At 37.9% G+C, this 13741-nt stretch overlaps 1 protein-coding gene across 1 annotated transcript; it reads right to left on the bottom strand.

Annotated features, from left to right (window-relative positions):
• Positions 1-382: 382 nt before the first annotated feature.
• LOC120143217 (probable metal-nicotianamine transporter YSL5) lies at positions 383-4224 on the bottom strand. The gene is made up of 6 exons (XM_039157602.1): positions 3831-4224; positions 2780-2937; positions 2200-2297; positions 1987-2121; positions 1699-1888; positions 383-1600 (listed from the first exon to the last, which is right to left on the bottom strand). Exons 1-6 carry the CDS (start codon positions 4207-4209, stop codon positions 500-502), a joined length of 2061 nt encoding a protein of 686 aa, XP_039013533.1. The 5' UTR covers positions 4210-4224; the 3' UTR covers positions 383-499.
• Between the last annotated feature and the right edge of the window lie 9517 nt (positions 4225-13741).

The raw sequence follows: 13741 nt of genomic DNA, 5'->3' as shown, positions 1-13741 counted from the left end.
CAATCAAATCCTTCAAGAGGTTAGCAGAAGGAGCTTCAACGGCACCATCCTTCCTCCCCAGCATCATTTGAAAATATGACATTATCTCCTTAGTCAATTGCTGCCTTCCTTCAAGTCTCTCTCTCTTACCATTAAACAACACCCTAATAGAGTTATTATTTTTAATTGTGAAAAAAATCATGTTAGTATTATTCTTATTTTAAATATTGAACTGATGAGGTCTATCAAAATGGTATGACGTTGATGTTATTCTTTCATCAAAAGTATTATTTTTGAAAGCATAACATTCATATGAATTTTAGTGTATCTATAACTCGCTATACTTATTTTAATGCATTTTATGCTTGTTAGTGTTATTTTTTATATATAAAAAAATCAATAATTAAAAGGAAGCAAGAAATTGAAATAACTTATTGACAGAACAAACTAGACGAAGGCAGATGGAGATTCTAAAGAACCAAACACCTACACCAATTTTAACCCTCTATTCAAACTTAATTTATGATCCTAAGGAGGTATCAACCTTTGCATTTGTAGCCCTTGACAGAAATTTCATGCAAATCGGTGGTTTTACCCCTGCTAGAGCAAGTATTGAACTTGGCAACGTCCATATACCGTCCCCGCAGATGAGACCCGAGGCAACTGCCGGCGAGAATGCGTCTGCCTTCGCCTTGTTTACCTTTTCCCACACGAATAAGATCAAACTTCCCACACACATATCGATGGCAAAGTACGGGCCAATGTAGAAAGGTATTGCCATTGCCATTGGAAGTGGTATGTAGTCCCCATATTTCTTACCCATCATGTCCTTAATGAAGTTGATCAAGATGGCTGCAGCAAAGAACCCATAACAAAGCGATAGGCAGTTTTTCGGTAGGGCAGAGAACCCCTGAACCCCCAATATCGCCATGTTGCGATAAACGATGGCGAAAGGAGCAGGATATTGACTGTCAGGGATGCCGAAGTCGTCGAATGCTTTGTAGAAAAGCCAGAAGACGCAGGGTGAAATTATGCAGCCCATGGAAGTGCCAATCACTTGGCTAATGAACATGGACCAGGGAGAAGCCAGGGTGAGGTAGCCCGTCTTAAAATCCTGCATCAGGTCGGAGGCTGTTGAAACAATGTTCATCATCACACCACATGCTGCGAGGCCTGCAAGGACTCCACCATGTGAACCTGCCCAAGCTCCAATTGTAAAGATGGCTAGCTTTCCGTAGGTGGAGGCAAGGGACCAGTCTGTCAGTCCACATCCGTATGCATTACAGAAAGCCAGAGTTGGTGCAAATATGTAGATGACCAATATGTAATACCATTTCAGATCACGAAAGAGGTGCGGAAGAAGGACGGTAGAGATGACAGCGATCGTGACATAACCTGCAACCGAAAACCATATCGGAATCTGATCTTTTAAAAAGAATTCGGTTCGGCGCTGGTCATCATACGATAGCTTCTTCGAGGCATCAGGAGTTCTAGGCTGGTTTGCAATGGGGAGAGCTTGATTACCTCGGACTTGATGGAACAAGCCTGTGAGAGTCCTGCTAAACACCTTGAAAAAGTTGTATAGACCATCCCCTAGAATCATAGCAATGGCAATAAATACCTGCATTTCGGGATTAAGTCAGGGATTAAGTCAAGCGTCAAACGTGAACGGGGAAGATGAAAAAACTATGGATGCTGAGGAGCTTATACGAAACTAACCTTGTAACCCTGGAGGCCATGCATATTGCTTGTAGGAAGACCTGCAGGATACCAATAACCCTTTCTTTGTTCAATGAGAGGCCACATTAGACCCCATGAAAGTATTCCTCCAAGAAGCACCGATATGTTAATTATGTAGGGACAGATCATCCCTACACCAACATACGTTGCTGAGAAATCAAAGTAAAACCTGAACATTAGCAAAGCAAGTATATATTAGCCAAATCATAAGCAAAATATTAGTATGAATGCACAGTCTAATTTAAAGAAGTGATTTTTTTTACTCACTTGTTCTCATATGCTCTAATCCCAAATGTAGGGAAGTTGACAAATCCACAATCATCTCCAGCAGTGAAAAACCATTGAAAGAAACCCCAGAAGAAGCTGAAAGAAAAGAACTTGCCTAATGCTTTTACTTGTTTCCTACAAGCATGAAACAATTAGCTATAATTAATTTATAGATGGAATTAGAAATTAATGAAAAAAGTGACAGTGATTTACTTTGCAAGCTTGGCTCCTTGAGGAGTGTGGAAGCTGTTGATAAGATGCGCTGTTGCAGTGCCACTTGGATATGTCAACTTGAAGTCTATAACCATTATCTGATACCAACAACATTACTCAATATCATTGCAACTTTAATGTAAATATATGTCCATCAATGGTGCACTGATATGGGTATGGATAACAGAGATGGATATGAAAACAAAAGGCGATAATTTTTAAAATTATAAGATATGAGTAAGATAGAAGTATTGGTAAATATAATGTTAATTTTAAAATTTTAAAAAGATATATAAATATTCATTAAAATTTATAACAATTAGAATTCTTTAATAAAAGACAGAAAATGTAGTGGATGTAAATCTAATATTTAACCCGACTTGAATTTAATTATTCCTCTTAAATGAATCGACAAAAATATTCAAATTTCTTTCGTAACAAGAGAATGAAATAAGTTGTCAAATATAAGAACAAGAGAGCTTCCAGATCTCAATAATAGTTTTTGTAAGGAAAATTAAATTGTAATTAAAAATTAAAATTATAGTCTAAGTCGTCTATATTTTTTCTATTGAGAAGGTACCTTCCGCAGGGGCAGCACGGAAAAAAGACCTAAAAAGCTGACAATAAAGAGGAAGCCAATAATCCATCCTAGTGAGGGGTTCTTAAAACCATCACTATTGTCCTCAGATTGTTTGGCAATGCGTTCACTCATTCCAAACAGGTAACTCCCGAATCCACCTGTGCACAACATCCAATATTCAGTTTATCAGATCCAATTGTATATATATATATCAGTGCATCAAATACTCACCCTCCCATGTATAATTCTATACATATTACTCAACACATTATCATTGTACCAAATACTCATTATATATATCATGACCTACGGTACCATATTTAAAAATATTTTATACGAAATTAACATAAATAAAATTTTAAAATAAACACAATCAATAAAATAAATAATTATTAAAATAAAAATTTAAATTTAAAGATGGGCATAAGACATGTGTATCTCAACTATTATTCATAAATTACATGATTAGTATCTCAACTAATACTTTTATTCTATTTTGAACACCTTACTATCTTTTAAAAAAAATTATATTGAAGGTTATGTTTTATTTTATTTTGGCTACTAATGAAACCAAAACATAACGTTAGGTATAATTGAAAAAAATAATAGTTAAATGATCAAAATAAAATAAAAGTGATAGTTGAGGTACTAAATGTGTAATTTACCTTTTTTTATTTAATTGTCAAAATGGATAAGAACAAATCTGCCTCAGGTTTTTTATTCCAATCTGTCGATAACTCTATCCGACGTTACTGTAGAACAGCTAAAATGCTCGTAAACAAATCTAGAATAGCCCTTATTTTGGCAACGGACGGCAAAGCTAAAGGTCTCTTGACAACAATGGGTGATATGCAAATTTTAATACTCTGTTTTTTTTCAAAAAAATTGATATACAAATTTTCATTTTTTTTCTATTTTTATTAACAAATTAAATTAAATTAAATATTTTTTTAAAATAATTAATCTTCAGTGATTCCTTACGTAGTCACGTAAATCCGGCCCTGGGTGGTACTCGTTTTTCTGAAATCAAAGAAAGAAAAAAAATACGTACCGCTGAAGGCGATGCCGGAGGAGGCGACGACGCAGGTCTGAATAACGGTGTTTTCCTGCCTGGTGAAGGGCTGTTTGAGTATCCCCGATTTCTGGAGCATCTTGGTCCACGTCTTGACGAAGAAGAACCCCAACAAGCCAGCCGACACATTGAGCGACGGTATAATCCCCGTCGTCAAGTTGAGCTTCATCACGATGAAGCTGAACATTATGCTCAACACAAAGCTCACCACAAACGCCCTGATCGTCAACTGATCCCTCCACGACGGTACCTCCTGGCTCTCAAATATCTCCTCCAACGACCTCTCCTCCCCCTTCCCTTCCTTCTTCCCTTCTCCTTCCTCCCTGCTAACTCCATTCTCTACCCTTTCTTCATCCATCTTTTTGTTAAATTCTCATTAACAAATGAATGTTACGGAAAGAAGTAATGAGAGTTTTATACGGGAAAAAACAATGGGGTGGGCAGTAGGAACATGCTAATGAAAAGGCAGGCGGTTGCTTTCACTTGATCACATAGAGAGCGTGAATCTTATTAAAATGAGAATAAAAGATGGTTTGCTTTGGACAGTGACACCCAATAGTAGCTGTTGCTTGTTTTGGGAGTTAATGATGCTTAGAATCTCAGTGTTATTCATAATAACAGTAATAATGGGACATGTGAAAGAGTAATCAACTAACTGTAACCTCCCGCAATTTGAGTAACACTACAAGTTGGTCTAAACTCAAGTATCCGACGGCGTGTATGTAGGGCTTAAAGGAATCATATAATATCTATTGACTAGTGATGGGTTTAATTCAAACGATAAAGTTATTTTGAATAATAAATTAATTTAAAAATTGAAATTTTAATAAAATTATTATATTTATAATAAAAACATTAAAATATTACGTGTGTTACTTTTTAAAAACTTTAATAAAATATTAAATTTATTGTTAAAAATTTAACATACGGTTGAAAATTTTAATTGAGAATGAAATTTGTAATATATTTTTTTATTAAATAGTTTTGAATAAGAATTTTTCGAATCAGATAAATATAAAATTCAAATGACAAACTCTAACACACGTTATAGGATAGGGTTTGGGTCAAATTATAATCTCTAAATGATGGTTTGAATTAAAATATTGAACAATAAAGAGTTATTTTTTTATTAATTTAGGATAAGTACAAGACAGTATTTGTTCAAAGATAACTCTCAACCTTTTGGTGTCATTGAACGCTCACACACCTGAAATCCATAGTGCTCAAGCCCGGGGTCCTCAATCAACAACAACAATTTCTTTACTGTTAGAGTTTGACTTGAATTTAAACTTACATAAATTAATTAATATTTAAATTTGAGAAAGTAAGAATCCTAGTTTGATTAAAAGTAGATAACTTTATTAAAGTAGATTTCTATTTTATTTAGTTTTCCTTTGTAATCAAGTATCTATCCCTATAAATAGATACTAAGGGTAAATGGTTAGATATCAAGTTTTTATTTCACCAAAATCCTCTTGTATTTTCTCCCTTCATATTAGTTAAATTCTTCTCCTCTGCCCATGCTTTTTCCTTTCACGGAAGCTATTCTCAACCTGGCGTTGGGGGCAGCCTACTACCCTACCTCCCCCTTACCCCATACATATGGGAATTGGGTTTTGTTGTTGTTGTTGTTGTTGTTGTTGTTGTTTATTTGTTTGTCGATCATTGTTATGATATTATAACAAATTAGTATCAAAGCTTTAGGTTCAATATTATGGCAGCAATAAAGTATGATATTGTAACCCCCTAGACCCGACCTATGCGTTTCGACTAAGTCTAGTGGATCACATTATGATTCTTAAAGACATTTTCTGAAACCGTTATTCAATCAATGTAAAATCACATTATAAATGTCATGAAATAAATTATACCATCAAAACCCAACTTATAAATATAATACCGATAAGTAATAAATTAATTTAAAAAATGACTTCAAAATCAAAATCACAATAAACCGAACAGTAATAGCAAAAGTGTCATCATCCTAAAATATGATACTTTAAAATAAGGTCCATGTCACAAAAATAAAGTCAACTAGCAAGATAAAACATTACAATCAGATATACTTCAAGAGATATGTTGATCCTCCAAGTGCTCGAACCGATGTATCTAACCAACAGTATCTGAAAGGGGGAAAATCATTTTCGAAAGGTGAGCTAGGCTCAGTGTGTCCCAATATTACCTTAAAATCAAAATAGGTACATTAAACAAATCATAGTCCAGTAAATCTCATAAATTCATAAAAGAGTTTAACTTTTGAAAATCATAGTTTAAACTCTTTTCTTGTACACCATCAGTAATTTCCAAAACTATTTTCCATATAGTTTACTCTAAGCACACAGCAAAAAGAAAGCCAACCGAAGGATAAGCTTTAGAGCTTGTATCCTTAAGCCCGTAAATCCAAGTCCATATAGCTTACCCTAAGCACACAGCAAGGGAAGCCAACCTAATGTATCTTGGGGCCCCAAGAGTCACAATAGGCCCATTCTGTTCATTAGCTTGATCAGAGCTATACTATTGTAATTCAATCCAAAAGTTCAATTGCACCGTGACACAAATTCCATAAATCCTCACATTAAATTGGTGCATCAATAAAACAGTAACCAAAGAACTCAGTGTACCTCATATTAAAACCAATAAAACAGTTCAGTAATAATTAGGGAACACACTTCGATAATAGGTTCAAATAGTAGATCTACTGATTGCTAGTTTCACCACGCTCTGCTACAGTTTTCGAACCTATTTTATAATAACACTATATTACTTATGGGTAACATAAATAAATCTCTAAAATCATAAAATTTACGGGTCTTACGGGTGAATACTGGAACACGTGGTTTAATTGATCTAGAAGAGCTGGGTCGAGCTGTCGAACGATCCGGAGAGTCTCTTGTACCTTCAAACAATAATAATTTATCAGCCCCAAATCTTACTTAATTGTTCAAAGCTAAATTCTTAAGTATATAAGCATTTTCAGGGTTTAACTATCAATTTGGAGGATTTCGGATTTGAATTTGGCCAAACGGATTGCGGAATCGGAACCAGGACATCGAAAAACATAAAGTATGTCTTTTTGAAAATTTAAATTCTTGGTCAAAGTCAAAGTCAACCACATTGACCGTCGATTTGGAGGCCTTCGGGTTTGAATTTGATGAAACGGACTTCGGAAATGGATTTGGGACGTCGAAAACTATTAGAATAGGTATACTCGAAAAAGATTAACGGTCGTTTAATGGTCGGTCAAAGCCATTTTAAGTTTTGGTCAAAGGAGGTCAACGGTCAAGGTCAACGGTCAACAGTCAACGGACGGGTCGGGCTCTTAAAATCCCGGAAAAATTTCTAAAAATTATGTTGAGCGATTTCGAGATACTTACAAAGATCGGTTCAAATTTTTGAACGGCGGAGAGCTCGATTTCAACTCAGCCGAATCTTTGACTGTTCTACCTCCTCACGCGCCGCTGTCGACTGAGACCGAGAATGACACCGGCGGACTTGAAACGGCACAAGGAACATGATGGTGCAGGAGGTGTCATAAACAGAGCAACGATCGGCGGTGAATTTGAGATTTTCCCGGCGATAGAGCTAAAAAAAACTTCGATGCTTTGACTTGAAATTCCCGACGTTTGGCAGCGTTTCGCTTCAATTAATTTAAGGGGATTGTTCCTGACTCGATAACGAACACGATGGTGATTTCAAAATGAAGATCGTAATTCGGACGGCGTCGGGATCGAACTCGGAAACCGGCGTAGGGGGAAGGGAATTTGGGAGCAATTGAGGTGTGGTTTTCTGTTTTAAAACAGAAAACCACATTTATAACATAACATACCTAACTTTCTTGGGTAAATTCAAGACTTGGTCCCTAAATTTTCTTTAACTCTAAAACAAGCTCCAAGTTTTAAAATCTTTAAATTTAGTCCCCATAATTTACCGATTTTCACAATTAAAACCTCCAATTTCAATTAAATATTATTTTGAAAATATCCGGGTTGTTACAATTCTCCCCCTTTACAAGAAATTTCGTCCTCGAAATTTACCTTATGAGAATAGTTGAGGAAACTGAGCCTCCATTGACTCCAATGTCTCCCAAGTAGCTTATGAGGGGCCTCGATTACTCCATTGAACTTTGACCATTGGAATACGCCTATTCCGAAGAACTCGCTCATCTCTTTCTAAGATCTGGATGGGCTCCTCCTCATATTACAAATCAGGTCTCAACTCTACCTCATCAACTTGAATGATGTGATCTGGATCTGGACGGTATCGTCTTAACATAGACACATGAAAAACATCACGGATACGACTAAGATGGGAAGGCAACTCAAGCTGATAAGAAATAGGTCCAACTTTCTTCAGAATACGATACGACCCAATAAATCGCTGACTCGGTTTACCCTTACGTCCAAATCTCAATACTTTCTTCCATAGAGATACATTGAGAAAACCCTGATCTTCAACGTCAAACTGTATATCCTTCCTCCTTTGATCTGCATAAGATTTCTGCCTATCAAATGCCTCTTTCAGACAGTCACGGATCAATCTGACTGTGTCTTCCGTCTCCCTCACTAACTCAGGTCCCAAAGTCTTCCTATCACGCAACTCAGTCCAACAAATCGAGGTGCGACACCTACGCCCATAGAGTGCTTCATAGGGTGCCATACGAATGTTGGTCTGGTAACTGTTATTATAAGTGAATTCAGCCAAAGGCAAAAAGTTCTCCCAGCTACCACGAAAATCAATTACACAACCCCGTAACATATCTTCCAGAATCTGAATTACTCTCTCAGATTGACCATCAGTTTGTGGGTGGAAGGAGGTACTATAATCCAATCTCATACCCAAAGCCGTATGTAGCGCCTTCCAAAATCTCGAAGTAAATCTCGGATCTCGATATGAAATGATAGATAACGGAACACCATGCAATCTGACAATCTCTAAAATATACAACCTCGCCAACTTGTCCAACGTATAATTTATCCGTACAGGAATAAAGTGAGCTGACTTTGTAAGTCTGTCAACAATCACCCAAATTGAATTCTTTTTCGAAGGAGTCATAGGTAAACCAGTAACAAAATCCATAGTAATACGCTCCCATTTCCATTCAGGAATCTTGATAGGTTGTAACAAACCTGATGGATGTTGATGTTCTGCCTTAACTTGCTGACAAGTCAAACACCTCACCACAAAATTCGAGATGTCCTTCTTCATGCCGACCCAATGATACCTCTCTCTCAAATTCCGATACATCTTATCTCCACCGGGGTGCATAGCATATGGACTACTATGAGCCTCAGTAAGGATAGTCTGCCTCAACTCAACATCATCAGGCACACAATACAGACCTTTGAAGCATAAAACTTCATCCTGATCAAGGGCGTAATCTGAGCTTGTCCCTTGATCTACTTGCTCAAACATGGAAAGCAAGGAGCTATCAAGGGGCTGCTTAGCTTTGATCTTATCAACCAAGGTCGGCTTAACTTGTAATTCTGCTAACAGAGTGTCATCGTCATATAAATTCATCCTGGCCATTAAAGATCTCAACTCTGTTACCGCCTTTCGACTCAAAGCATCCGCTACAATGTTAGCTTTACCAGGGTGATAATCAATCACGCAATCATAATCCTTTAGAAGCTCTAGCCAGTGTCGCTGTCTCAAATTAAGCTCCTTCTGGGTCAGAAGATACTTAAGCTCTTATGATCCGTGAAAATGTAACACTTCTCTCAATAAAGATAGTGTCTCCAAATCTTCAAAGCAAAAATCACTGCTGCTAACTCCAAATCATGAGTAGGATAATTACACTCATGCGGTCGCAGCTGATGGAATGCATAAGCCACCACCTTACCTTCCTGCATTAGAACACAGTCGAGTCCTGAATGTGACGCATCACTATACACTGTAAAATCCTTCTCGAACTCTGATTGAATCAATACTGGTGCTTGAGTCAAAACCGCCTTTAATTTCTCAAAGCTCTCCTGTTGTGCCTCACCCCAGTCAAATGACACATTCTTCCTTAACAACTTTGTCAAAGGAGCAGCAATGATCGAGAAGCCCTCAATAAAACGTCGACAATATCCAGCCAAACCCAAGAAACTGTGGATCTCAGAGATGTTCTTGGGTCGTTTCCAATTCACAATAGCCTCGATCTTGCTTGGATCGACCTGAATACCTCGCGCAGAAATAATATGCCCCAGAAACGACACTTCTTGAAGCCAAAACTCACACTTGCTTAGTTTGGCATATAGACGATGCTCTCTCAAAGTCCGCAGAACGATCTTCAAATGCTCATCATGCTCTGCCTCAGTACGAGAATAGATCAGAATATCATAAATGAAGACCACCACAAATTGATCCAAATATGGTCGGAACACCCGATTCATCAAATCCATGAAAGCTGCAGGAGCGTTCGTCAAACCAAAAGGCATCACTAAGAATTCATAATGACCATATATAGTGCTAATGGTCGTCTTTGCAACATCAGATCCTTTAACTTTCAATTGATAATACCCTGAACGAAGATCAATCTTAGAGAATACAGTAGCTCCTCGCAATTGATCAAATAAGTCATCGATCCTGGGTAATGGATATTTATTCTTCACCGTCATCTTGTTCAACTTCCGATAGTCAATACATAATCTTAGCGACCCATCCTTCTTTTTCACGAACAGAACTGGAGCTCCCCAAGGTGAGGTACTATACCGAATAAATCCTTGATCGAATAATTCTTGCAATTAGACCTTCAACTCCTTAAGTTCCTTTGGAGCCATGCGATAAGGTGCCATAGAAATAGGTGCAGATCCTGGATAAGTCTCAATCTCGAACTCTACCTCTCTATCAGGAGGTAACCCAGGCAACTCCTCCGGAAAAACATCAAGAAACTCTCTAACTGTACGCATCTCCTCGATCGTGGACAATGAACCTTTAGTGTTCAAAATACAGGCAATGAAAATCTCATATCCCTTTCTAATCATACGATCAATTTCCATAGTTGAGATAATATTGGAGAGATAGCCACACCGTTCACCAAATAACACAACAGTCCGACCATCTGAAGTCTTCAGAGTAGCTCACTTGTATTCACAATCCAGATTTACCTTGTGTTTATTCAACCAATCCATCCCAAGAATTAGATCAAACTCCTCTAAAGGAAGCTCCATAAGATCAGCGAGAAAAATTTCTCCCTGAACCTCCAGAGGACAACGCCGAAATACTTTATTCACTTATACTGCCTATCCTACTGGACTCGTAACTGTAACCTTATTATCAGTGTTCTTGATCAAAATTTGAAGGTTTTGAGATACCAAGCTCGATACATAGGAGTGAGTGGAGCCATTGTCCATTAATGCAAAGTATGGAATGGAATATATAGTAAATGTACCTGCAATAACCTCAGGCTCATCTCTGTCATCCCGACGTCTAGTGGCATAAACCAAAGCTGGTTGTCTAGCCTCAGAAACTGTTGGCCCTCTATTTTGCTGAGCTCGGGCTCTACTGTCTGTCCTGGATGCTGATCCTCGAGTCTTTTCTTGACTACGATCTCTAATTGGGGTATGTACTGTAGTCTGAGAACGCATAGGAGTCTAGGTAGCGGTCTGCTTAAACGAAGCTAGCTGAGGATAATCTCTCCGAAAATGACCACTAGATCCACACTGATAGCAAAGACCATCTTCTTACGACACACTCCTGTGTGTTGTTTACCACAAAACTCACAGAGGAACCCATGATAATATGACGAGGAACCGCCTCGACTGCCAACTAACAGTGAGGATGTTGCAGGCCTGAAACGTGTATTGCTTCTCTGAGGGACTGAAGTAAGAGTCCTTTTCCCGGACTGTGCTGATGACTCCATCGGGCCTAAAAATTTCTTAGATCGTTCCTGTTCAACACGCTCTCTACCAGAAGCTAAAACCTCCACCTCTTCAGCATCTTTGGCTCTGCCCACTAGCACATCAAATATCTCATCCTGATGGGTTACAGCTTGCCTACGCAGCTCGTATCTGAATCCAAGGGCAAATTTACGACATCGATCTCTCTTAGTAGGTACCATACTGAATCCATACTTCAACAACTTCAAGAACTCGATCTCATACTCAGAAACAGTCATGTCTCCCTGAACCGAGTCTTGAAACTACTGACGTCTCTGAGCTAAGTAGCGCTCTCCTAGAAAACGACTCCGAAAGCGATCCTTAAAGAAATTCCAGGTCAAACGATCGGTAGGAACACTACTGGTCACTGACTCCCACCAAGTGTAGGCATTGCCATCTAACATCGCCACAGCACCCTGATATCTCTTAGTTGAGTCTAAACCCAACTGATCCATGCGTCTCTCTGTATCTTGGAGCCAATCCTCAACTTCAGTAGGAGCTCCACCAATCTGTCCCCCAAAAGTTCTAACTCCATTGGCAATCAAAGTTTGCGAAATAGGAACCTCTGATACAACACCAGTAGCTCTGACTGCTCCCTGTATCAACTGTAGAAATTGTCTACCAAAATTCTCATCCAAAGCAACTCCGGTAGACTCTGACTCAATATTGGTCGCTCCTATGATCGGTGTAGTCATGCCAATACCAGCGGCAGGAGGCAGATTTGTTGGGGTCGTAGGAGCAGGATCACCTATCGGAGGTGGGGGATCTACTCGTATCTCATCGATCGGGTCTGCAAATCTAGCCACTCGAACTCGTCCACGGCTAGTTCGACGACCACGGCTAGCACTCATTTTTGGTGGATCTCGAGTTTACTACAGGAGATAAAACTTAGGGTTAGACAAACACTTGGAGTCTCGAACACAGTTAAAATCTTAATAACTTGTGACATGGCCTTACTAACTTGTTTTGTAAAATATTTCTAAAACCGTATTTTCAATGTGGACTCATACACAGTCCGTGGTTTAAAAACCAAAAGCTCTGATACCAATGTATGTAACCCCCTAGACCCGACCTATGCGTTTCGACTAAGTCTAGTGGATCACATTATGATTCTTAAAGACATTTTCTGAAACCGTTATTCAATCAATGTAAAATCATATTATAAATGTCATGAAATAAATTATACCATCAAAACCCAACTTGTAAATATAATACCAATAAGTAATAAATTAATTTAAAACAGGTCTTCAAAATCAAAATCACAATAAACCGAACAGTAATAGCAAAAGTGTCATCATCCTAAAATATGATACTTTAAAATAAGGTCCATGCCACCAAAATAAAGTCAACTAGCAAGATAAAAACATTACAATCAGATATACTTCAAGAGATATGTTGATCCTCCAAGTGATCGAACCGATGTATCTAACCAACAGTATCTTAAAGGGGGAAAAACATTTTCGAAAGGTGAGATAGGCTCAGTGTGTCCCAATATTACCTTAAAATCACAATAGGTACATTAAACAAATCATAGTCCAATAAATCTCATAAATTCATAAAAGAGTTTAACTTTTGAAAATCATAGTTTAAACTCTTTTCTTGTACACCATCAGTAATTTCCAAAACTATTTTCCATATAGCTTACTCTAAGCACACAGCAAAAAGAAAGCCAATCTAAGGATAAGCTTTAGAGCTTGTATCCTTAAGCCCGTAAGTCCAAGTCCATATAGCTTACCCTAAGCACACAGCAAGGGAAGCCAACCTAATGTATCTTGGGGCCCCAAGAGTCACATTAGGCCCATTCTGTTTATTAGATTGATCAGAGCTATACTATTGTAATTCAATCCAAAAGTTCAATTGCACCGTGACACAAATTCCATAAATCATCACATTAAATTGGTGCATCAATAAAACTGTAACCAAAGAACTCAGTGTACCTCATATTAAAACCAATAAAACAGTTCAGTAATAATTAGGGAACACACTTCGATAATAGGTTCAAATAGTAGATCTATTGATTGCTGGTTTCAC

Source organism: Hibiscus syriacus, unplaced genomic scaffold (genome assembly GCF_006381635.1).
Source record: "Hibiscus syriacus cultivar Baekdansim isolate YM2019G1 unplaced genomic scaffold, ASM638163v2 tig00110839_pilon, whole genome shotgun sequence".
NCBI classification, from domain to species: domain Eukaryota; kingdom Viridiplantae; phylum Streptophyta; class Magnoliopsida; order Malvales; family Malvaceae; genus Hibiscus; species Hibiscus syriacus.
The sequence above is the reverse complement of the archived record's forward strand: the minus strand, read 5'-3'. Positions and strand labels throughout refer to the sequence as shown.